Source organism: Thermobia domestica, chromosome 13 (assembly GCF_964235325.1).
Source record: "Thermobia domestica chromosome 13, izTheDome1.hap1.1, whole genome shotgun sequence".
Taxonomy (NCBI): domain Eukaryota; kingdom Metazoa; phylum Arthropoda; class Insecta; order Zygentoma; family Lepismatidae; genus Thermobia; species Thermobia domestica.
The window spans coordinates 42,820,906-42,848,877 of record NC_137466.1 but is presented as its reverse complement, the minus strand read 5'-3'; the positions used below and the strand labels follow the sequence as shown (position 1 = coordinate 42,848,877).

The following is a 27,972-nucleotide window of genomic DNA, read 5'->3' as shown; positions in this document are numbered from 1 at the left end:
ATTTGATTACTTGTAAATATAAATCAGTAAATATAGTAGTGAGAGTTATGCAATGTCCTCTTATGTGGAATTAGACTGGTTGTTATCGACGGAAGCACATCTATCCAATATGGTGCTGTATTTAAACGACCCAATTAGTAAATATTATGGTAAGCTCAAATGTCTAATTTTTCATAGAAATGGACAAAGGCTATTAATATAGTTAGTTTTGAAACATTTCAACTTTTACCGCCTTATGAAGAGTCGTTTTGACGTATGATTAGCGTCATACTAAAGGCCTGACTACTGCAGGAAACATATGTTTGTCGAACTCTTTAGTATGGCACTAATCACTCGTCAGAACGACTCTGATTACGGCCCTTGATGTTTAACTGCTTCTGCTTAAACTTCTAAAAAATTTCCGCCTTATGCAGAGTTGTTTTGACATATGCTTAGCATCACACTAAAGGCCTGACCACTGCAGGAAATATATGTTAGTAAAACTCTTTAGTATGACGCTAATCATAAGTCAAAACGACTCTGCATAAGGCCTTTCGTGTTCTGAAAAGCGTTTGGCTCGAATCCATTTTGAACTCTTGTTGACTTTTGGGTGCACTATGTTTGTGTTGACTTTTGCAAAGAATTATATTAAAATTGAATAACTAAAAGTTATTTTTAATGTTTAATTTAAACGAACAAATTATTCATATTATTATAACGTAGAAGTCATAAATCACTGGTTGAACCCATAAACTTTGTTTTGTGAGTCTCGGACTTTGCACCGGACGCGTCTTTTTATATTAAGGTACGTTACAACCGAAAATAGGAGGAGGAGGAGTCAAATGGAAAACACAAAACATTAATTATTAGTTTTTAATTTATATACAAACTAATGTTCATTCTAGTTGTAATACTATAAATACATTAGTATATTGTAGGTTAATATCCTCCGTAACTACCACCAAATCCTCCTATAGAGCCAGTGTTCCCGAAAGCTTGAACTGCTGGCTGTGAGATTCCACAATAAGGATAATTAGGACACTGTTGAACAGACACACCAGCTGGAACACGTGCAGGTGAACCAACAGATGCACCATAGCCACCGGTAAGTTGTCCACCGTAGTAATTACCATAGCCTCCTCCGAGTCCCAAACTTCCTAAAGCACCTGCTGTGTTTCCGAAAGCCTGAACTGCTGGTTGACCAATGGCACAGTAAGGATAGTTAGGGCATTGTTGAGGAGAGACACCAGCTGGAAATCTTGCAGGGGAAATGGCATAGGCTGCAGACAAGAAAGCAGCGAAGATCACCTGAAAAGAAGTACTAAGTCAAATAATTTTGTTTTAAATAACGGATTCAGTATTAGATAATTAAATATATGTGCGTAAACTTTGTTTCTTAAAACTCAGTTTCGACAAGTTACAGGTGCTAAAATTTTACCGAACACAATGAATACTAAAATACAATTTCCAAAATTTTGTTCGTTTAAAACATCGTCACAACAACAGTTGAACAATAATGATGTAATCCAAGGGTATAGAAAGGTAAAAGTCACCCTTACAAAACAGAAAAAAACCTAGTAAACTGGACTTTACCCAAGTTTTTGAGTTTGAGTTTATGAGAACGTTTCATAAATGATTGGTGGAAGAAATATTCTCGTCATTGTTTGGCAGCCAGTAAGCCGATATGGAATCGGTGAGGGCTAATGCTGTCATCTGTGCAATGTTTAAGGGTGTGTGACGTAATGAAGCCGATAGAAGAAAGATAATTCATGTGATGTGCACATTTAAAGAAAATGACTGACGCAGGAAAATCAGAGTTGGTTAACGAGAATTGATACCATATTTAAATATAGGCAATAGACTTAAGAGAGTGGCAGAATTGAATTTGGATAATAAATGTACTCTACGAGAATTAAGTTTAGAATCACTCGTCTGATATTGTCATTACACATTTCTTTACTATCCTATCTATGAAACTTTACCCAGTTATGCTTTCTCTTCATGATAAAACTATTCTTTATTTATTCTAAATGAATTATTACTGTATATTGATATATGAAACAAACAAAATCTTTACAATCCTTTATGAGAAAATGGTGGAAACACGTCTAAAACACCCAATTGTATCTGTACATTCCGAAGATACTTAAATAACAACATATAACTAAATTACCATAAAAATTAGTAAGAAGTCGTCGTGATTCTGTTAACATATCAATGTATACAATTTCCAAATCATGTTAATGTAAGTTAGTCATATATATTGTTCTTGCTACTTCAAATGATTAATTTCTTTTGTTTTTGCACACAAAGAAACAAGAAATAAAATATATATAGATTGAAATGTAGGGAGGAGGTTATTAGATTGTTTAGATTCAAGAAGTGTTTTAAGGAAGTTTATCACTACCTGCCATCTAGCGGAACATTTGAATATTCTATTTTGAACTATAATCCATTTGGTCTAGATGAGAGGTACGTAAATTATTTTAAGGTTGGTTATTGGTTTGGATCTTAAGTGTCCTGTTTGGCACTGAGGCCATATGAGACATGGGTCTACTCTACAGCTTAACATGCTATCCGAATAACATGAGTTCGCACCGGGATTCGAGCCAGAGTTTCGTGGACTGAGTTATTCTAAGAAATATTAAATTGGCATATATATATATATATATATATATATATATATATATATATATATATATATATATATATATATATATATATATATATATATATATATATATATATATGTATGTATATATATATATATATTCATTTGAACAATGGTAAGATTAATGAAAGAAGCGAGTAACTTGAGTTAATTGTTTATGGAAACTAAAATTCGACGCAGTTCGCGACCATTCTGAAAGTTTCTACGAAGCCACGAGTACACATATTTTTTCTACCCAATTTAACTATTTTATCTACTAGAAATCCATGGTGGGCCATTTTAGAATTGTGACTGAACATATAGTGTCACCAAAAATATGTGTGCATGTATAGGGTGAGTTCGCCAATAGTCGACCGCCATCCAATAGTCGACCATTTTTGCTTACTATTGTGTATATAAAATATATCTGATGGTCTTTTGGAGCGGAAAATGATTCACTATAAAGCTTGTATCATATACCACCAATGACAATCATTGTTTCCCTCTCCCGTGGCCAGCTGGTCGTCTTTCACCGATAAATTTCGACGTATCTGTAGAATTACGACTCAGGTGCACAGTTTGCGACAGCGTGTAATGAGAATCTTGTGCACCTGTTGTTTTTCGCTTTTCTGAGGATATAGATAGTACGTGAGGTAAGAAATGTTTTTGTTACATAACTAAGTTATTCTAGAAGCTGTACAGTATAATTTGTCAATAACTGGAAAGTATTAAATGAAAAAATACATGTTAAAATGTGGTCGGAATTTGGCATTTTTTCTTTCCCATACAAACCAATTGTCGACCAAGGGTGGTCGATTTATTGGATTATTTGAGAGTGCGCCAAATTGCTTCAAATTATTTCCTGTTTGCTATTAAGGTCTGTTTTTCAACATGAAGTATAAAATTTTTGATTTCGTGTCATATTCTAAAAATCGACCGCCTGTTTCTCGTGTTGGTCGACTATTGGAATATTTCTTGCCACCTGTCGACCGCACTGGTTCATACTATGTTTCGCGTTTTCCTGACTGGAATTTGTTCAGTAACTTAGTTGAAAGTTTCTTTTTCTAACGATCTACTATTTCAATCTGAAACCAAGTTTTTTTTACACGAGAACAAGAAGCCCTCTTCGCTGGTCTAATGGGTAGCACCCGTGCCTTTGGTGCTCTGTGTCCCGGGTTCAATTCCAAGCGCGAGAGCATAGAACGAATTAAAGCGGTTCGAATATTACTATAAACTGTAGGTCCACGTCTCTACATAGTCTCGATGGTAAGAAGGGACGTTAAACCGTAATAAACAAAGAAACAAGCAAACAAACGAAAACAAGAAGGGTTTCCTGTACGTCTACCACGTCTCTCTGAATGAGAGAAATAATAATTTCTTGGAGGCATGCACCAGACACATTGTCCAGTGCCTAGCCTGCTGGATTACGAATTGGGAATGGAGAGATGTGCGGGTTGAAACCCCAATGCCGGCCCTTCTGACAGGTTTCTTAAGGGTTTTGCCAGTTATACCAGGCGCATGTCATGATGTTACCTACATAATAGGCTCTGGCTGACACCTTCCCTCATCCTTCTCCCTCCCCTATCCCGTCATGTGCCACAAATACTTAAAGGACATAAATAAATTCAACAAAATTCAGGTAAGTGTTAAAGTATGCTGCTTTGTAATAAAGTCCTGGGTTCAATTTCCCATGGGAATACAATTGGTTCGGAGCTCACGTTAAACTCTAAGTCTCACGTCCTTGGGGCGTCATCATCATCCGATTAATGGCAATAAAAACTATCGATTCAACTCGGCTCAAGTTTTTTCAGGTCAGAACCTGCGGGAAGAACACTGAAATATTAAGATTATCAATATTGAAAGACAGCTTTTGTTGATTTATTCTTGATTACTTCTGCTTTATAATATAGCAATGCATTTTGTTGTTAGAAATATGGCGAAGCATTTTACATTTTGTGTATTTTTAAAAGATAGCTTGGCTCCGGGATATAAAAGAAAATTTTTCCGCTATTCGGAATTTGATATGCAGTGCACCTTAGAAGCTGTAAGAACAAAACAACTTTCAGTTCGTGAAGCCTGTAGAAGGTTTGGTGTGCCAAAGACAACAGTTTTAGACAAATTACATGGACGGGTACAAGAAACAACTGGGAAGATGGGACGTTTCACTTATCTCAGTGAAACAGAAGAAGAAGCCCTTCCAAACTGGCTTATTGAACTTTCTCAACGTGGTTTCCCCAGTTGTAGACGACAAACGCAAAACACCATTTAAACACAACAGACCTGGTATGCATCTTTCTTGAAGAGACATCCAAATATTGCAGTGAGGACAGCTGAGCCTACAAATGTCTGCCGAAGTTTTGTAAAAGAAGAATATATACGTTCGTGGTTTCATGATCTTAAGACCTACCTCACCAGTACGAACAATCTTTCCATTCTAAAAGATCCACGTAGAATTTTTAACGCGGATGAATCTTCTTTTCAGTTGTGCCCATCATCTGGAAAAAGTTTGGGACCAAAAGGCTGGAAGAATATTTATGAGGCTCAAGATAAGGAAAAGGAAACCCTTACGTTTCTAGGAACATTTAGTGCTTCGGGAGAAACCGTTGCTCCAATGATCGTTTATCCATACAAGTCGCGAGTACCCAGAGATATTGTACCCAATATTCCCTCTTCGATTGTGATAGGACGATCCGAATCTGGCTGGATGATTAGTGAGACATTCTTTGAGTGGGTCGCCAATGGTTTCAATAAGTGGCTATTAGATCACGATGTACCTAAGCCTGTAATACTTTTTATCGATGGTCACAAAACTCACTTAACTTATGAAGCAAGCAAATTTTGTGACAACAATGAGATCATATTGTATGTCCTGTACCCTCATGCAACGCACATTTTGCAACCATGCGATGTATCCGTCTTTAAGACGTTAAAAACAAATTGGAATTTCTTTTTTCGCAGCTATCTAACGGCACATAATTTATCGTCCATTACAAGAGTTCAGTTTGTACCACTTATTGCAGAGGTCCTAGCAACAGCAGCAACACCGTCAACAATAAAGAATGGATTTCGCAAATGTGGACTGTATCCTTTCAATCCGGACGCTGTTGACTACATAAAATGCATCAAGAGTGTATGCATAAACATAGAGAGTACTTCCACTCAGCCAAATGTTAGTGAAGAAGATCTTCGTACTGCAAGAAAAGTTATTACTGTGTACAAGGATGAACTTCAAAAGGCTGCGGTTGACTTCAACGCAGTTCTTGAAGTTTTGAAGCTTCCAGCAGATAAACCGATGGCCGAAGCACTACAAAGTGATGATAAAAGTGTCAACTTACCATTAGATGATGAAGTTGTAGTTGGTGAAATCCCTGTAGTTGATGACAACAATGGACACTTGTCTCAAGCTACTCTCACTGTTGGAAAGGATTTAATAAATAATCTTCTCCAGTCATTGTCTGTTGAAGCCAATCCAAGTGCAACAACTGAAAACAGAGTGAATATAACACCTATTCTACAAACGAAACCTGAGGAATTCGACGCCATTGCAGCACAAGAGAAAGAGGAAATCAGTATTGTGCCAAACAAAGAATCAGAGAGGCCTTTAATTATTCTGAGAAAGGAAGCGTCTATTCCAGAATTTGTGCCATCAAATGAGAAGAAAGGAAACACATGAATTACACTGAATGAAACAATCTATGAAGGATATTCGGCAAGATATTCCGCGGCTAAGTCCATCAATTGGGGCCGCGGTGGCTCAGTGGTAGAGCCTTCATCTTTGGTGTATGGGGTCCCAGGTTCAAACCCTGCTTCCGCCAAGTGAACTATGTGGTGGACAAACACCGTGTGCGTGGGTTTCCTCGGGGTTCTCCCGTTTCCTCCCACTTTATTCATTCCACCATTTCATTCATTTCTCATCATCACCGTCTCCTTTAGCCTAGCCGACATAACCGTGTGACGTAAAACTCTAAAGATTTCATTTCATTTTAATTCCATCAATTTTTCTACCATCATTCTCTTGCCTTAACCCTTTTAAATTTTTTTGCTTGTATACAGGCCATTGCGTCGACCTTCGAAATTTCCTTTATAAATCTCTGGTAAAGCTTTTCACACCGAGTATTTTTGCATTTATTCAAGTATGGAAGCATCAAAGAATATGTTTTATGGGCATTTTCCAGTCGCATGGCGATGCCTGGGGGGCACTGACGTCACAAACGAAGGCATGTTTTAAAAAAGGTAAATTTTAGAGTTTAAAAAAAATTCGTGACGCATCCCTATTAATCTGAGAAAAATAGTGTGTACCTCGTTGGTTTCGTTATAAAGCATAGTTTCCAAATGTAGCACTCAAATTTCCCGATTATGTACCAGAAGCGGGAAAATCCCGCCCAAATCGAAAAAGAGGATTTTTTTTTACATCAATTTCCATTTTGGGGGATATTTCTGCCCTCAGGTGCACGATAGGGAAATGCAAGTTATACCGTTCGAAAGGCCGATTCATGGCAAACAAGACGAGATACGATTCATGTTCCTACAATGATTAGTCTTTATGCTGAAGCGGATTGTATAGAAATTGACTGAAAATGTATTTTCGAGGGAATATTGGTAAATCGGCTATAGCGTCAAGACTAGTTTTCCCGTACATCCTTCGTTCCTCATTATTTTCACAATGAAGCCAAGTATTTTTTTGGTACCATTCGCATGTGCGTGTCGTATACCTGAGCGGAGAAATTTGAGATGAAAGAGGATTTTTTTCAAAAAATCACTTTTTCGCAATTTGAGCGGGAATTTCTCGTATTTGGTACGTAATAGGGAAATTTGACTGATGCAGTTGGAAACTCTGCTTTATTACAAAAAACACGAGGTATGGACCATGATCCTAGCGTCAATAGTGTTGATACTGTAGCTGCTTGACTGAAAGCCTAAAAATTACCTTAAAAACCCAAAATTTAAAAGGGTTAATCGTCCGTCTCTCTTAGCGTAAAGGGCACCGTTGGACGTTAAACTAGAAGTTTTTGTTTTTCAAATATTTATTTCCGAAATAAAAACAAAATTGCTTGGTCGTTTGGGGGACAATTATCATTTTGGAAAGACCTTAAATTAAATAACTCCTTCTTAATTATCGTACAAAAATGACAAAATTTATATTATAAGATTGTTAATGAAAAATTCATTTCTTAACATTCCAAACATTCATGTCTATAAACAAAATTGTTAGAGCAGTTTTTGACAAACCCTTTTTTTCTTCAATTTTCACTCCAGTAGATTACTTTTACTTTGGAGGATAGGAAGAAAATCCGAAAAGTTCTCGTGAATGAAATTTGGCCCGGTTATTGCTATGCGCTTCGCTATCACAGCTTCGTATCATGACATTTTGAATTATAAAACAATCTTCAGATGCTGTTACTTCTGCGTCGACACCACGTAGATATTAACGTGGACAAATCAACGAATCTGACTGTATAACATCCGATCAGGAGAATCAGGTAAGTGTTGAGGAAGTATGATCAACTACAACGGAATAAAGATCACATTACATGAGACATGTAACACCGTGATTTTGTATTTTCTATATATGAGAAACGATATTGACAAATTAAAATATTAATTTAAACAATTGAAATTCCATATATGTCATTCTTATTGTAACCAGTTATCATTGAAATAATGTAGATCAAATAGATACATACATATGATGTTATTTTTTAAAAAAATCCCATAAATTTATTCATTGCATACGTAATGACGAAGTTTTATGGTATTTGTTATTATTAACTAACTCCAAAATATTTCTTTGTTGCTAACAAAACCTTACCAGTAGAATATGATTATGAACACTATCGGGTAGAATTCCTGTAAACATAGCTGTTTGACGGAATACCGAGAGAATATCATATTCATTCTTCCATTTACTAAAATTATGCATCTTACTGTCAATAAGAATCAGCGATCTACAAACTCTACACCTAACTACACATCATGAATAGGGTATATTATTTGAGCACCCCAATTCGTCAAGTTTACTTCAACTACGTATTCAATTCATTACCACATTACATCAATATATATCTGAAGCATAAATATATCTTCATTAAATTACTAGCAATCCATTTCTTTAAGAAACACAACTTAGGATGATGCTTCCATATTCTGATTACAAGATTGTGCTTCGCTGATGTCGATAACTAAGAAATATAGTAAAAGGGATGCTACTTTGGTAACTAACCGTCGAATATATGCATTCATACTGATAAGGTGATAGCATATAAATTTCGTGTTTATATATAATTCTAAGTTGTACAGCAATTTTGACATTACATGTTGGTTAGATCATATAAAGTTTCGAATCATTGTGTAGTGTAGAACGAACCTTTTAGCTGTACACAGTAGCGTATTTACGATTTTGTTTCGGGAGGCTTTGCTATCTTTCAGGGGGGCTTTGCCTCAAAATGTGAAAATTCTGCAAGTTATTTCATATACTTTACTATAGTGTAAGATTTCGGGGGGTATCAAGCCCGGAAGCCCCCCCTAAATACGCCACTGGCTGTACATATTAATTTCTTTCATTTTCAACCTTCAAAATCTAATATCTATCTTTAAAACAGTTGTAATGTTGTCGATGATCTCTTTGTAACTATTAAAACTCGCTTAAGTTTACGATAATCATACCTGTTGTTCTGTATGGCTGCGAAACATGGTCACTTACTCTGAGGGAAGAACATAGACTGAAAGTATTTGAGAACAAGATCCTGAGACGAATATTCGGACCCAAGAGGAACGGGAATGGGGAATGGCGGAAACTTCATAACGAGGAACTACATAATTTATATTATCACAGTTTATAGATGATTATTACTGATTTATTCATTACTAATGTCACATATAATGTTACCATATTATCATAATTTATATCACAGGTAATGTGATAATCTGTATTGGTAATTGTCTTGATGGTTAAGGTTATTCAGTACCTATTTATCCATATCTATCACTTACTCGTGCTTACCTCGGTCATGTAGTATTTGCTCACTCAACCTGACGCAGGAGAATGGGGTTATAATTATTTATGAGAGACAATGAGTACTCAATAATCTACCTTTTGCTATCTCATTTTATTATGTGAGGTTATCTATACAAGATGTGGGTGTGACTCGTACAGTGCTATTCTAGACCCGATAATGATGACGGATTAATATGTGAGTCACCCACTTGTGAATAGATTATTAGCATTATCTCAATGTTCTAAATAACAGACGTAATTATCCATCAGCAATACATGAACTGATAACTAAATCAAGAATGCATAGCATTACAATAGAATACTGCTATTACAATTATTATTATTGCTGTTATTATACTACTACTCGGGTTTATCATAACCTACGGTTACGAGGACTGTGAGAATTGCATTGCCTGACCATACTGATGTGTAAAATTAAGAAAAACCATAAAATACACAACTTACATGTTCTGGTCCATCAGACTGTTGACTTAACCAAGAATCGTTAAGACGAGACTTTCGCGTATACTCGAGACGAGACTAAAACGCGTTCTCAGATGCGAGCCAAGACCGACCGAGACTCCATCCAAAACTGAACGTAACTGAACGAGCCTGCATCAAAAACTGAACACCCCGGTTTAGAAACCAGGAGTTTTTATATTTGCCTCATTTGTTATTTTTCTTTCTCATGTCCTTCCGGGCCAGTACATTCTAGACTATGAAATAATAGTTTTGTGACGTATGCATAGAAAACACAGCTTTTCACTTTCACTGAAGAAATTGTTTTGTCGTATGAGTATTATTCAGTTTCCTGGTGTCCTTCTTCCTGTTTTTAACCAAACCAATAATAACTTATTTTTCACAGTTTGGTATTTTTCCGGGTGACATTCACTTTCAATAATAAAATGTATAATTTTCGAAATTATAAAAATTTCGATCAATCTCGATGTTCTCGTGATATTCCCCCACTTAAAAAAATAATACTGAGCAATCCTGTAATGGATGCCCAAAATTGTGAATTTCGATCATAGTTCGATGGTCACCCTGTATACGGAGTTCAGCAAGGCACTGGAAAACACTATGTGTCATGAAACTCGTGAAGCACACTTCCTATATACTAGATGCAACGTCAGTTTCATGCCTAGAATGCTTGGTGCAGGGACAGAGGGAAGAAGAATAACATTAACTAGTGATTGCTACCAAGGGTGGCTAATGAGGCATAAGGTTGTAATAGCGGTGCAAATACAGCGTTAACACCTTTAGTACAGTGACTAATACATCGAAAGAGTATGTCCAGGAAGGACGAACAACCTATAATTAAATGTATCGATGGGATCCAGAAGAGTAAAGCGTTAAAGTTGCATATCAATTTACCTTCAAACATTGTAGAAAAAAGATTGTTTGACTCGTATGGTAGGCAATGGATTATCACACCCGTTAATCATTATATACATGTTACAGATATGAACAATATAAACACAAAATATATATATATATACATACAATAAATCAACTAAATAAAGTAAATACATAGATACATAAATATCAGGGGAATGTTGCATATTCCACTGGTTTTTCCTTTTACGCACAAACCTTAGCCTTTGGAGATTAATGTGCATCCAAGATGCACCTGTAATTCCCTTTCAGTGCAATCTGCCATGAATGTAAACATTAATGTAGGCAGAAAGGGTTAAGGGAAGGGGAATCAAAGGTTAATAGGCACAAGAGAGTGTGATTGTTGTTTTTTTGTTTTTGTTTTTTTTTTGATTAAGGATAAGACGAATAGAAGATACCACCACCAACTAATATTAGGGAATATTTACAATGGTGTTTGTGAGAAATATCTCGGGCTAAGCAATGTATCCACAGGAGGAGATGCAGGTCTGGGTGGAGTGGTAAAGGAATCAGGTGCGGGATCGTGTAGCGAAGGTGTTGATGCACGGCGTCCTTCCAAACGTGTTAACAGAAGGGGGTCTTCCCCATTGTTGTGAGTGGAAGAAGCACTTAGGCGAGGATGCGTGAACTGTGATGTAATATTTGAGTTATAGAATCTGGGACGTTGTTTGGGTCTGCCGTATCGACACCAACAGAGGCAAAAGATAATGGATATCACACATCCTACAGTACCCACGGCACTGATAATCGTAACCAGAGTTACCATATCGAAGGGGGTTTGGGCCCTCACGGGATGTACTGCAATAAGGCCAAAAACAGAGACGAGCCACCTGAAAGGGAGAAAACGAACTCGTCTTACAGGTAGTCTACAATTGAACTATTAAAACGAAATGCAAATGCAAGTGCTCTGTTTTCTCTTTTTTTTTATATGTCGTGCCTTATAGCATGCAATAATTTACTTCCCAAGAGTGAGTTGTACGAGTTGGGGTCATAAGACAGTTAATTTTAGTACAGAAGAATTCGTTGACCTGGTGAAGGTCACGGTGGGAATTCCTTCTTGGCAGGATAGCCACCTGACTGGCGCAGGATTCACTGATGCGTGCGAATGCACTTGCATTGGGAAGCTCCTGACTACGACCGTAAAAGATCAGGAAGGAGGGGGAAACCCTGAGTGAAAGTGGTTCCCAAGCTATGCAAATCAAACGGGGATGTGCATTAAAGTAATTAGTCTGTTATGTGCACATCGTGAAGAAGATGCTCCAAACGGGTGGCGTGGTGAGTACGAATGTACTATTAACTTACACTTCGGTTGGGCGCGACGCGAAAGATATTCTTTTTATGTGTTTGTATATGGATTCGTGTGTTGTGTTTGTACACACGAAAATGTGTTTCGGGAAAACGTGGGAACAAATGCATTCAGTGGGGTGAAAGGCAAGGAATGTAAGTTTATTGCCACGGGAATGAGCTTACTTATTGCCGTATCTATTTGAGACGTGCTCAAAATTTTTTTTTGCTTAGAGAGAAAGAAGGAATGGGTGGGTCAGGGAATAGGGCTACATACAACCTATGTTGTATTTTCCTGGGAATATTTTATATTTTTTTTTGTGTAAATCCAGAAACTCAGCCTATGCTGAAGTCTATCTAAATCTTTCTCCTTCTTCCGGAAAAAATGCATTTGTTGCCTAAAGGGATTTTTTTAAACTACACGGAAATCATGTGTATGAAACCTAATGGAATATATATCGTTGTTATGCGTAACAGTATAGTATATATGTTTTTTCTGGGGGGGTCATGTGAATCAAATGAATGAATGTCCCGTGTAACCGTATAGTATTTTATGCAATTACGTGTTGTTCGCCGAGAAAAGATCCAAAATATTGGTTAGAGAATTTTGTATTGGTTTGTAGTTACTTTCGCATAGGAATAACTCAAATGTTGATCGGAGCGAGGGAAAAGTGGGGAGGATGAAGTATATTAGATACTGTAACTATTATGGTGACCATTTTTGAGAGTCAATGTGGGGGGTATTCCTTCAAGATTCCAGGGGGACCAGTGTAATTGGTGCACGCGTACAATTCGGGGGGAACCAAAGCCCTTAGAATTCAAGGGGGCGCATGTCTCCCTTGAATTATCTATTGTTTTTACACAATGAAACCTTTTACAGTGAACAAACTCGTTCTGTAAACAGTTGTTGTTTGAAAATGCATCATGGGATGACATGAAGCGTGGTTTATTTGTGAAGTACCGTGATGAACTTACTGACCCCTGTGGGTATATGCCTAAGTTTTTTTTTTACACTTGAGAATAAAAGTAAATAATATAACATATGGAAGTCTAAATAAGCTATTCCTTGTATGAAAAAAAATGCATCATATATGTGTACGTAAGATCATTTGTCTCTGAAAGGGAAGGAGGAGGGTAACATACGTTAGCCTACGAAGCGTGTAGGATTACTCGTAGAACGAATAGCTGCACAAGCTGCATATACACTGAGACGTGTCCGCATTATGCAAGTAACACTCAATAACAAGCTGGTTCATGAAATAGTGACGAAAATGAAATCAATTACACATGGATGGGAAAACCAATATGGCTGCTACGCGTATGCACGCTGGCGTGGACCAAGCAGTCATTATGTATAAGTGTAGAAATGTGCATGCAATGGCTGGAGATAGTCATTTGCCCTGTTTTCGTCTACAAATAACCCACATGGGAGGGGCTTGGGGGGAACTACGGCACTAGATAGTGACGGAGGTAGAGGGGTAGACACGGGTAGGTGGGGTTTGCGGAACCTCTGGATACAAAAGCAGGGTATGATATATGTGAAAACAAGAGACAAAGTCGGGCGTTTGAGCATATATATATATATATATATGGTGCATTTATACACGGAATGCTACACGATTGCTCTGCTACCAAGGAATGTGGTTACAGATATTGTCTGTACTTCGTCTGAAATTCGGGACTCGGATTTTCATCCGGTATATATAGTTTCAGACGTGATTTTGCTATTAGGACCTGTTGACCGTTCATTAAGACCATATATGAATTACCATCTAGGCGGCTGTGAATTTCAAAGGGACCATCAAAGAGTTGTTGAATACTCCTGCAATCACCGGGTTTGGCATATATGCGTTGCACCACGACTTTAGATCCAGGGAGAAACTCAGTCGGTTGTTTCTTAGAATGCAATTTTTCACGTTGCCGTACAAATATTTGATTCCTTCGGTATAACACGTAGTCGCGCGTTTCCCGTGCAAGAGTTAGCCTCTCGTGATTGCTTAGTTCTTGGTCGGGTGCATTAAGCACACGATCAATAATGAACGCTGGTTCGATACCAAACAGGATCGAGAAGGGACTGACGCGAAGTTCCGTAAGGGGTGTCTTATTTACAGTAGCAGTGGCGGTCTGTAGAAAGGCCGGCCATCGTGCGTGTTGTTCCTTGGTAAGGAACCGCAATGCATTCTGGATGGCTCCGATTCGATTCTCAGCGTGCCCCAAAGTTTGATGATGGTGGGGGAGGGCGTAGCAAACTTCTACCCCCATACTTGCTAAGAATTGCCGCGTTTTTGTGGACGTGTGGGATGTTTGTTTGTCCATAAAACGAGAGATGGACAAGAGTAGGGCGTCACTATATGGTCCATAAAGAAACTAATGAAAGCTTCTGACGTGGGGGATCTTACAGGTGCAGTGATAACAAACCCACTGGCATGGTCTGTCGCCAAGTAGAAGTACTGATATTGATCTGGTTCGGAAGCGATTAACTTCCCGGCCAAGTCAATGGAAAAGCACTTGAAGATAGTGTCGTGGGGTAGTTGTTGCACTGTTTCGACAGACGGTTTATACGATCTTTTAAATAGAGAGCATTCGTGACACCTATCTAATTTCCGATATAGCCATTGTTTCATCTGCGGAAAGTAATACTTTGATTTAACTAGCAGATGTAATTTGGTAAATCCCGGGTGGGTTAATGAATGCGTGTGTAGTTCATTAAAGATCGAATCCCGTAATCTGTTAGGAACGCAGAGTACTAGTCTGTCGTTAGGTATGGCCTTGATCTTCCTATACAGGATACCATTCGAAATCGTGAATTGCTTTTTCCATTGGTTATATTGGCGCTGAGAGGTATCTTCAGTTTGTAAGGCGCGTATAATCTTCCCTAGAAATGAGTCCTGGCGCTGTAGTTCACCTACATGAACTCGTTTGTCGAGAGCCAGCATTTGGTACTCATGCGGGGTTTCTTCCGCTTCCGCTATCGTTTCCTGCGTAACCGGAAGTGGGTTCCTACTCATCATGTCTGCCAATCCGTTCTTGCTTCCGGTCAAATGTTTGATATTGAAAGAGAATGTACTAAAGAAATCTCGCCACCTCAGTAATTTGGGACTAAGGTGATTCGAGGTTTTCATGGCTGTGACCGCTAGTGAATCGGTGTAAATGGTGAATTCCTGTCCAATTAAATATTTATAGAATTTTTTAAGCCCAAAATAGACCGCATATAATTCAAGCTCATAGATGGGTGGGGGCGTCTTCCTTGGCGGATGACGGGATGATGCAAACTGCACCGGGTGCCAGTCGGCATCAGAGGCGCGTTTCTGTAATAAACAGGCTCCGACGCCAATTAAACTGGAGTCCACCACCAGGGCATGCTCCGTATCTTGGGTTGAATATATCTGAAGAAGGGGTGGGTTAGTTAGAGCCTGGCGCATTTGTTGGAATGCACTCTCGCATTCATCTGTCCACACCAATTTCTTCGGAGATCCTTTTAGAGCTTGATAAAGCGGTACTAGGTTCAGTGAGATATTGGCAAAGAAAGTTCGAAAGAAATTCACCGAGGCTAACCAAGACCGTAATTGCTTGACAGTTTGGGGCTTGGGGATGCTCAAAATAGCCTCAATCTTCGCTGGGTCTGGTTGAATGTGACCTGCTCGGATTATAAAGCCAAGACACTTTAGCGTTGTCACGCCAAACATTGATTTTTTGAGATTGAACAAAACCGAGTAACGTTGTGCAGTCGCTAGTACTTTGTCTAGACTTACCAACAGTTCTTCAAACGTGCGCGCCCCTAAATAAAGGTCATCCACATACATAGTAAGGTGGTTGGGATCCACGTTTTCAAAAATGTCACGCAAAATGCGTTGGAGCATAATCGTGCTGTTAACATGCCCCATGGGCATGGCTGTCAGTTGGTACATGGAATGCTTAAGATTTAGGGACGGTACGGAAAATGCAGTAAAAGGACGGTCCTCAGGGTCTAAGGGGACCTGAAAAAACGACTGCGATAAATCGAAACAGCAGAAGTACGTAGCGTCTGCTAGGTTCTCGATAACGTCCGCCATATTGGCTGGAGAATCCCGGATTGGATGGCAGGCAAGATTGAGTCTACGTAAATCCAAGCAAATGCGCAGATCGTCAGAATTAGGTTTGGGAACTACTAGAATATTATTCCGAGTTGCTGAATTGCTTAATTCAATAATACCCATCTCTAATAATTTCAGTACTTGTTGTTTTGCCCTAGGCCGTAATCGGTGTGGCACCGTAAACATCGGGGATCGAAAAGGTTCTCTAGATTTTAAGTCAAGAGTGGCTTCATATGCATCTATATGGGAAAAATCAGTGTCAGACCATTTGAAAACACTAGCATATTTAGTAAGGACATCCCTTAATTCCTGTTGTTGTTCATTACTCAACTCTTTGTTAATTTTGAATTGTTATGAATCAATAAGGTGACCAATTTTCGCAAGGCGTTCTTTTGTTTTCTGTTGTGCATGCTCAGCAGTCGGTGTAAACAACTTACGTACAGTATTTACATGTAGCGACTCAGGAATGTCTGGTAAAACAGACGCAATAGCCAAAGGCGTTCCCTTGTGAAAGTGTTTGGGCGTGGAAGCCAGATTTACAACGGGAACCGCTATGTTATCTGTACTAGCTACTGTGTGAGCAATAAAGCAACGTTTTAGGTTGCTGTTGATAGGTGTATGTATGTGAACAGCACTAAAATTGACACCTAACGGTATATCAAGTGGAATGAAAACAACAGAGCGCGGAGGGACGGTTGTGGTTTGTTTACAAACCAAAGTAAAGTGTTGATTCGTCTGCACTTTCGAAGCAACTGCAGGAGGCAATTGAGTAGAGCCTACGGGTATATTCTGATCTGAATTTGGACGACAGCCAAAATGACGTAATGTGAGTGTATTATTCTGATATTCAATTACGGCTTGATGAGTTTTCAAAAAATTATTAGTCAAAATAATAGGAAATTTAGGAATTGGAATAAGCCTAAATAAAACCGTAAATGATTTACCGGCCAAATTAATCTTAATATATGCTGCATACTTAAGCGATAACGGTTTCTCGCTTACACCATACAGATTTGTTTCCATCTTAAATACAGTCACATTGCGTGGTAAGGCTGTCCACGGTAACAGGGAGCTCTCTGCTCCAGTATCAATCAGAAAACGGCGTTTTACGTTCCCTATCGAACCCTGAACGTAGAATAATTGGCCTTCAGACTGTAGTGGTAGGGTGAGAGTGGTAGGAGGTAAGGTATCATGGTTAGGGACTGGCTGGTGAGATGGACTTGAAGGGGCTGGTCCAGGAGCTGAAGGCTCCTGAAGCAAATTCAGTTTTTTGGATCGGGAACAGGTTCGAACGGTTTTGGTGGTTGGGCTGTCGGGGGAGGGGGATGGGGTGGGAAAGCGTAAGGAGTCGGCGGAGGGTATCCGTAATACGGATATGGCGGGGCATACGGAGGGTATGCCGGCGGAAATTGCCCATAATACGCGTGGTAATTATCATTGCCTTTTGGAAATGTATTATTTTGCTTCTTCTTCTTCTTCTGGTTCTTTACATTGGCCGGCTGGGCCGAGTTCGATTCCTTGTTCTTGTTGCCCTGTTTAGTTTTAGTCATAGGAGGCTTATCGTGCCGATGATGACACTTAGCACAATTGTTACATGCTTCCTGGCTTCTGCGGTAATCCTGTTGATAGGACGGAGCAGGAGAAGTTGCGCGGGGGGTGGGGGGTCTGGATGAAGTTTCTGCAAAATGTACATGAGCCTTATGGGAATTGAACTGGAGCTGTAACTTGTCCAGCTTGTCCATTATTTCGGCGTATGGGTCTGCTTGCCTAATCTGGGGAGTAGAATATACAGTTGGGTTGGCAGTAGCTTACGGGGCCACTGGGGAAAGCTGAGGGTCACATGACACGACCCGCTGTTGTTCCGCAATGCGCTGGTGTAATAACTGGTCAGCCTTCTGCCTGGTAAATGCTTCCTTAATTAATGCCTCAAAATTCGCGAACGTCTTTTGAGAAAAATAATGCATGTGTTGGGGAAGCATAGCAATAACAGCATCTGCCATAAAGTCTTGAAAGGGAAGGGTGGGATTGTACTTATCTGCCAAGAACTTCTTCTCAAATACGTAGTGCGTTAGTGGTTCGCCCGGGGCTTGAACTCGCGACCTGTAGGCATTAAGTGCTGTTAATGGTATCTGACAAGACCCAAATTGCTCCTCAAACGCTGCTTTCAAACCCGCCCAGTCTTTGTTACGTAAAGACTCTTCCTGTGTCTTGTACCAATACAAAGGCGGTCCACTTAAACATGTGGGAAAGATAGCTTTAATCCGATCGGGTGTCCACGCGTTGATCTCGGCCAAACGTTTAAAATTTGCCAAAAATCTGTCAACACTTTCAGACGGTCCATCGGAAATACATCTAAGGAGACAGGGGGAAGGATCATGGAAACCGGTGTTGCACTATTAGACCTACTTTGTGATCGAGTATTAGCCATAGTTAACTAGTGAAAGTAGTAAAATGAAATATGAAAATTGCACTGAGAGCGAATCAGAAGTTTAAGTAACCAACACTACAAATAGAAATAAGGTTTATGCATTACACATAATTATGTTCAGGCAGTACAATCATAAGTCCTCTTATTCATTTCGGGGAGCCATATCACAGTTTTAAGGATGATTACTGATTACAGATCTTTACCTTACTACAGATAATTGGTTATTATCACTGATTTATTCATTACTAATGTCACATATAATGTTACCATATTATCATAATTTATATCACAGGTAATGTGATAATCTGTATTGGTAATTGTCTTGATGGTTAAGGTTATTCAGTACCTATTTATCCATATCTATCACTTACTCGTGCTTACCTCGGTCATGTAGTATTTGCTCACTCAACCTGACGCAGGAGAATGGGGTTATAATTATTTATGAGAGACAATGAGTACTCAATAATCTACCTTTTGCTATCTCATTTTATTATGTGAGGTTATCTATACAAGATGTGGGTGTGACTCGTACAGTGCTATTCTAGACCCGATAATGATGACGGATTAATATGTGAGTCACCCACTTGTGAATAGATTATTAGCATTATCTCAATGTTCTAAATAACAGACGTAATTATCCATCAGCAATACATGAACTGATAACTAAATCAAGAATGCATAGCATTACAATAGAATACTGCTATTACAATTATTATTATTGCTGTTATTATACTACTACTCGGGTTTATCATAACCTACGGTTACGAGGACTGTGAGAATTGCATTGCCTGACCATACTGATGTGTAAAATTAAGAAAAACCATAAAATACACAACTTACATGTTCTGGTCCATCAGACTGTTGACTTAACCAAGAATCGTTAAGACGAGACTTTCGCGTATACTCGAGACGAGACTAAAACGCGTTCTCAGATGCGAGCCAAGACCGACCGAGACTCCATCCAAAACTGAACGTAACTGAACGAGCCTGCATCAAAAACTGAACACCCCGGTTTAGAAACCAGGAGTTTTTATATTTGCCTCATTTGTTATTTTTCTTTCTCATGTCCTTCCGGGCCAGTACATTCTAGACTATGAAATAATAGTTTTGTGACGTATGCATAGAAAACACAGCTTTTCACTTTCACTGAAGAAATTGTTTTGTCGTATGAGTATTATTCAGTTTCCTGGTGTCCTTCTTCCTGTTTTTAACCAAACCAATAATAACTTATTTTTCACAGTTTGGTATTTTTCCGGGTGACATTCACTTTCAATAATAAAATGTATAATTTTCGAAATTATAAAAATTTCGATCAATCTCGATGTTCTCGTGATAATATGGTTTACCCAACATTGTTAGGGTCGTCAAGTCTAGAAGGCTTAGATGGGCGGGTCATGTAGCTAGAATGGAAGAAAGTAGAGACGCTTTCAAAGTCTTGACTGGAAGACCAATCGGAAAACGACCATTAGGAAGACCTAGGCGCAGATGGGAGGACAATATTAAGATGGATCTCGCAGAGATTGGAATACAGAGTAGAAACTGGATGGAGTTAGCTAAGGATAGAAGTCAGTGGAGAGCTTTTGTGAACGCGGCATTGAACCTCCGGGTTCCATAGGTCATAGAGTTAGTTAGTTAGTTAGTTAAGTTTACTAGTTTTCCAGATGTTATTAGATTATAATCTTAATTAAAATTACACAAACAGTTATTTTTAAATTCAATTTTGTTTACAATCTATATATATATTCTAATAATTTCTTTTCTTTTTTAAATTCAAGATTTATTCTTCTTCTTCTAATAATGTAATATAAATTTCCATTTCTTTTTCTTTTTCTTTTGACGTTATAATTACGTAATTATTTCTGATTTAATATTTCTTGTTTCCGACCATGAATCAACATTAATATATAGAAATTATTTCTACATAAGAAATTTCCATTTGTTTTTTTCATTTTGTTTTGCTGCTTTCATCAGTGGAAAAGTTTTAGGGTTTGCTAGATTTACCTATTGTGTTGTTACGTTTAGACTAAAAACATTGTGGACACAGAATATTTGTAAAATTTCGTATTATGAAGAGTTTTCTACAATATGCAACAATTAATTATATAATATAATATAATAATAAATTAAAATTGTTATTTAAATTTCTTTTAAATTGGAAGTTTAAATAAAATATAATAATCTGGTACAGTTCAAGAATACAATAGTCAGTTAAACTACGAAAATTCTAAGTTTAGAAATTAAAATAAACAGTAATCGTAACGAAACACTAACACATTAACCCATTAAATGTAACAAAAGGATTAACTAAACAAGATTATAATTAACGAATTTGGAAAGAATCTGTTAGACCCAATGGTGGGGCATAAAAATATGTTTAACGTTATAGCCTTCCGGCGACTGTACATGTGTCGGGACGAATGGACGGACGAAAAACGACAACTATTTGACGAAGGATCGTATCTTAAAATTTCCCTTTTTCAGACATAAGGAATGAAATATAATTCCATAGAGAAGAAAAAAGATAAATATGTAAAAACTGATCATATATGGAGTAGGTGACGAGGTATTAAATTACATATTTACATATTCAACTTCTTTCCTGTCTACGGAATTATTTGTTCTTTCCTTTATTTATGAAAAAAAATGAGATTTTGGGATATGACCCTTCTTGAATATCTTTGTTGATATGAAGGGACTGTGAAACATCAAAGTGAAAAATAATCGGCTTGATAGTCATTCAGAAAAAAGCAGTTTAATTATAGTTTAAATCAGGTTTCCTATTCTGTGGTGAACCTCGCCACCTCGTCGACAGAACTACTGACAAGCAGTCGTTTGTTAGACAGCGTTTTCCATAATTTGATACTTAAAACTGTTGCCTATTGCAAAACAGAGCAGTAATGCTTCTTCTAATTTTAAGGTAATGAGAATGATCTTAGCAATTCAAGAAAGTAATTAGGGAGTTAGTCAAAATTTTCAAAAGTTTAATTTTTGGGGGGTGGTCAAAAGAGAAAGTGTCGAATCTACCTCAACTACTTTCTTACAGGGTTATTTCAAACCAAAATTTCAATAGAACTAAGTATTTTTCTAGAATGTTATTTAAAGAAATGTTCCTCAAAATATAGAAGTTTTCTCTAATTTCACCACATATATGCCTTTAAAATATTGTAGTAGGAAGTTTTCTTTAACCTCTATTTTACAAAATATAATGTAATGATTTTATTGGAACTTAAAAACTGTAAGTGCTCAATCTAATTAAATTCAAAAAAGGACGAGAGACGTAGTCGTATTTAATTGGAACTATTGATATCTCTGTAACCGCATGTTTAGACTCCTAATAACTTAATTGCACGTATTTAGTATAGATATGGTTTAGTTACAGCCGCTCTCATTTTGTTCATGGATACGGAACTGGAACAATATTTAATGTATTCTTTGTGCACATACCTATTTTTATGTGTCACACTTTGATGATGCAGCGTCTTGAAGACGAAACAATAAGTAATAATAAGAATGATGTCCCGAAACTGTATTCCTGCAGATGTTTTGGTGCATCCCTTTGGCGATGTTGATGACAACGTACAACTTCCTACACTTCATTTAACATACACTTTCCATTTCGAAAATCCTGTGCGAAAGACTGATGCGTGTTAAATTTAATAGGAATTATTGTTATAACCTTCTACCTACCCAAAATGTTTTGAAAACTCATCATATAATAAATTTATTTTAAAAGAAATATGTTTAATAACTTACCAACTTCATCATGATGTTTCTGGTAGAAAATAATGAGGAAAGAATCGTAAGCATTAACTGAGTATGACTGATGTCTTTCCTTTCTGTATCTTATCTTATATAGGTAATCATCCCTTTTCATGTTACGCAATTCTTAAACGTAATTGAAGTTCATGCATTGGTGACTTTATTTAAAGTATTTTTCATACTACTGCACACGATGCACCGGAAGGAAAGTGAATTCTTCATATCAGAGTAACTAATAAAATGTTGTGTAAGGGAAGATGCTTATAAAATATTATACACATTTTAGTTGTACTTTCATCAAAAGTGAATGAAAATATTGGAGAGTAGTGATGCAAGAACCTTTTAACTTAGATAAAATCATGTTGTCTCTGTTTTACCAGAAGTTGTGTTGTTCAGCTATCTGTTATTAGGAGATTAAAATTACTTTCTTTTAAATGTCGATATTACTTGGCACCTGAACTACATGTACTTACACCTAAGAATGAATCCACGTCACCCATTCTTCTTGGCTAAGCGATTACCGTACACACCTTTGGCGTGGGAAACCCGGACTCGATTCTTAGCGGGAGCTCGTTGTTCGGATTCCACGTTAATCAGTACATCCTTGTCTTATAAAGCCTCGCTGCTGAAAGGGACCTTAAATTCAAAATCAACTCAACCATTCCAAAAGGAATAAGATTGACCATTTCCCTTCTGTAAATGTTTATCTCACGGAGCAAAGTTGACCCAATCTCCTTCTTCATCAAAAGTGCTTTAATTCGAAATATTTTTAAAAAAAATAGAGATTATAACCATAAGTGAAGTTTTAAGAATTACGATTAAAGATACAACATAAAGAAAAAGTGAATAACAGTTTTGTGCTAGATTTTACAGTATACTTCAAATTCATGTTTTATATCTTGTGGCTAAGTGGATAGCATATTTGCCTTTGCCATGGGAGACTCGGCTTCAGTTCCCGGCAGGAGCTCATGTGGTTCTGATCTCACGTTAAGCTGTAGGTCCATGCCTCATACAGCCTCGTTGCTGAAAGGGACGCTAAACACAAAATTCAATCAATCAATCAATTACATCTTCTTCTACATCGTATTTCAAGCTGAATACTTGTTTGTATGTCTGTTTCAGTATTCAAATCCAGGTACGGTGGCTCATTGGTAGAGCACTTACCTCTGGTGTATGGGGTCCCTGGTTCGATTCGCAATCAAATAAGTTTGTGTTGGACAACATTCTGTCCATGGGTTTTCTCGGGATACTCCCACTTTCTCATTCCACCAATTATTCCATCATCATTCACTTGCCTTAACCATTGTCTCCCTTAGCCTGAATGGCATAATAGTGGGACGTTAAACTGAAAGATTTCATTACAGTTTTTATTCAAATCCACAGTGTGTCTCCGTTTCGGTTGAAATGACTCTTTGACCATGAAACTTGGATCGGACCTGGTTTCTATTATGTTATTTTCTTTAGGATGTGTATCTTAAATGGGGAAGATGTTAAAAAAATAAATGTAAAAGAGCTAAGATTTCAGGATCCGTTCGGTTAGAGAAATGAAACGATATATAAACTCCTTATTGGACACGTACAATTCCTTAACCGTTTGGAGAATTGCACTACTATGAGGACGAAATTAACACAATTTCCACAATATTGGCAGGGTCGAACCTAAAATCAATTATTGCAAATAGTTAATGCTTGAATCAAGTTGAGGTCTTATCATTTTATTTAATTTGAAATAGGCATCCTAATGAGGAGAAAATAGGGATTAAATTTTATTCTGCCCATTTGAAGAAATGCCATTTCAATTGGTATACTCATATCCATAATGGTGCCAAGCCAACTGACATGTTACAAGTGCCATACACATTTTCTATTTTGCAATATTGTGCAGGTATGAGCCATTAGTTCTATTAGCTCAGATGTTAGTCTATAATTCAACAATAAATTATCATAAATTCTCAGACAAAGGGATGTTGATGGAGATATGAACTGACAACTCACACGCAATTGTTATAATGGAAGGTTACGCTTCAATGCATAAATGAAACACAACCATTTCGAATTGATAAAATAGCGACTAGATCAGGTAGAAGGTAAAAGAGGGAGAGAAGAAAGGATAGAAATGAGCACTTGCCTTAGTTTTATTTGGTTCTTGTTGCCATCATGGTCGTGAAGAATGATGATTAGACCAGAGATGGAGTGGGTCAGTGCTTCGGTGGGTCAAGTGGGTCAAGTTTTCTGAGTGGGTCAGTTAGTCGTGGGTCAACAGTATGTGACCCACCACCCACCGTGACCCACTGCGACCCACCACCCACCATGACCCACTGTGACCCACTGCGACCCACCACCCATCATGATTCACTGCGACCCATCGACTCAGTATGATCTACCGACCCTCTTTGCTCACTGCATTGTAGACAGTATCTTCTGAAGACTGGTAAATTTGTCTTCGTTTTACTTTCAAGACCATTTCCCTTCCTTTTCCACTTGCTTCTGTCTACTTACCTGAGGTGAGTATATCTAACCAAGTGAAAAAAGAACTTCAGACACTTTTAGATATTGATATTTTTAATTGTAATAATAGCAATAGGACTTACACTACTACTTGGCTTTTGAGATCTGTGAGTTTTTAGAGGAGCTAACTACTGGAAAAAACACATTTTTGAATCACTGTAATATATAAGTTGTTATATAAAAAATTGAATGCAACTATGTGCGCCTGATCATCATGGTCAAATTGCAAAGTCAAATGAAATTACTTTTGGTATATAGTTAGGCCTTAATCCAAACTGGGATGTTATATTGCTTTCATTATAATACATAAAATCCTAAGGAGGTAGCGAGGATCCTAATTCTTGCGAAAAAATGAGTATCTCGCAAGCCGTTAAACTTACGGAGCTGAAATTCAGTGTATTAACTCTTTATATTGAAAATAAACAGAATGTGTCCTAGCATTTTTTTAAATTCTCCTTTATGTGGGGGGTGGGCACTTTCTATATATGGAAAATTGGTAGTGAGTCGGTCTGTAAAAATGATCGAAAACGGTCGATAATAATTGCTGAAACTTATGTTTATTATATGGAGCGCTTACAGCACAGGACAATCAACCTAAACACTTGTGACTAAAATAGGCATAAAATTTGTACTGTAAGCTTAATTACACGGAAATTTTAAGTTTGGATTGTACACATTATTATATGGAAAATTTTACACTTTTTCCCCTTTACGTTGGTCTACTTACCTTGATTTGGAACTTTCAAATTTCATCCTTTTTCCCACTGAAAAGTATTGATAATTCAACAAGGAAATAAATATACTATGATAATTTAAATTCATCGTAATTTGGCACATGGCAAACAGCAGTGTGGTAATTGAAGAGGAAGAAGGAGAGAAATTCCCATTCACCTCTGAACACTTTCCAGGAACCTCGTTCCCTTTCGCTCTCTAGACGGGGAAGGGAACTTGGTAATGGCATCAAACCTTCATGTGTAATTACAAAAATTAAATTTATCAACAAATAAGAAATCATCAGTTTATCAGGCTTTAATTGATAATTTATCACAAGATTCCCTATCGAAGGCGTGGTAGATGAAGTTTCTGTTCTCCATGAGTCGACATTGCCAACTGACATGGTCGATATGGAAAAGATGTTGTATGGTGATAGAGAGATGATACTTCTTGCTGAGTATTTCAAAAGTGACCAAGAAAAATCGTTATTAGACTTAAGTCTAACAAGCAGATTGTCGATGAGGAGTTGCAGAAATCGGGTAGAAATATTATCAATTTCCATGACAGAGTGCGAACGGGGATTTCCCCTTATGAATTTACAGATGACTGATATTCATTGGCGTCTCTGGCATGTAAAATTTGGGGGGGAAATGAAAGGAAATGATCTAACTGCTAGTATCTCAGTGGAATTTTAGATTGTGTCACTTCAAAATATTGGGGGGACGCGTCCCCCCCGTCTCCCCCGCCAGAGACGCCCATGCTGATATTAGAAATAGACTAAGTGCTCAAACATTGTCTAACTTGTTGTTCATCAATGTTAATGGCCCACCGCTAGACAAGCTCAAAGTAGACGAGCTAGTTATTTCTTGGCTGAAGGATGGACATAATTCCGCTGCGGATGGTTTACCACATAAAAGTTACCAACAGGAGATAAACCCGATTTCAGGTTTGTTTTAAGTTGGAAAATTACGAGTTATAGAAAATGTATACTTGTATTACTAATGGCTTATTTGTGTTATTCAACTTTGTACCTAATTTTTAGTAAGTCTCTTCTTTGCTTTATATAAACTACTTTGAATAAATATTCATAATAATTGCAATTATGCATATTTGTAACTTAAATTTAACGTGGTGTTTTAGTGATTACACAAACTACAATTATGAGCATATTTTATGTAGATGCTCTCACATAGGGTACCCGAGCAGAAGTTTCTTTTGGAATGCGTTCAGAAAGTAACACTTGCAAGAATACTCTCTTAGTACAAGTATATTTTAGGCACACACTAATTCCCCCCCCCCACCTCGAACTCTTTCAATTCCCTCACTGACAAACACTTTACCATTTTATATCATAAAGGTCAGATCCACCGTTATTCTAACAGAGTGGTGCTTGAGCGATTGACTAGAAATTCAAACTCCGATTAGTGACAATTTCACAGTCTTATTTTATTACAAGTGTAAACTTTTTAGTCAGTACAGAAGAGGCCGTGGATCGTGTTCAGAGTTGATGATGATGGATTTTGGTGAGTCAGAATAGGTCACAGTGGATGAAAGTGGTTCATGGTGGGTGGTGGGTCACGGTGGGTCATAGTGGGTCACCGTGGGTGGTAGGTCATATTGGGTCACCGTGGGTGGTGGGTCATAGTGGGTCACCGTGGGTAGTGGGTGACGGTGGGTCACGGTGGGAGGTGGGTCACAGTGGGTCATGGTGGGTGGTGGGTCATGATGGGTCGTGGGTCATGATGGGTCGTGGGTCACAGTGGGTCGTGGGTCAAGTTTTTATTGACCCACGCCAACTCTGTATTAGACTCCTCGAAGTACTTTCCCACTTTGTTTCTGGCAATTTTAGAAACCAAATGGAGTTGACAACTGGATTCTTATCTTGTCAAATCTGCTAGGGACGACGAACGGAATTCTGCAGTAGTTCGATGATAATCCCTGGATGATGGCCTAGATTTCCTTCATGGAATGTTTCTGCTACGTTGAAAATTCATCGTTTGTAGATCCGCGATGGTGGCGTGAAGACAGCCTATGCCTTGAATGTGACTGGATGTTCTACTTCTTGTCGCACATTTGAGTTGTAATCCACGAGTACCCCACTGAAACGTGTCTCCAATAGTTTTGTTAAGAAAGGACGTTGACGTTGGAGATAATTTAACTATTAGGCTCGTGCAATTTAGATGGTCAA

At 37.9% G+C, this 27,972-nt stretch overlaps 1 protein-coding gene across 1 annotated transcript; it reads right to left on the bottom strand.

Moving 5' to 3' along the window:
• Positions 1 to 837: 837 nt before the first annotated feature.
• LOC145668119 (uncharacterized) lies at positions 838 to 22,632 on the bottom strand. Its single transcript, XM_081735665.1, has 2 exons — positions 22,557 to 22,632; positions 838 to 1,287 (listed from the first exon to the last, which is right to left on the bottom strand). The coding sequence occupies exons 1-2, from the start codon at positions 22,608 to 22,610 to the stop codon at positions 919 to 921; spliced, it is 423 nt and encodes a 140-aa protein (XP_081591791.1). The 5' UTR covers positions 22,611 to 22,632; the 3' UTR covers positions 838 to 918.
• Positions 22,633 to 27,972: the final 5,340 nt, after the last annotated feature.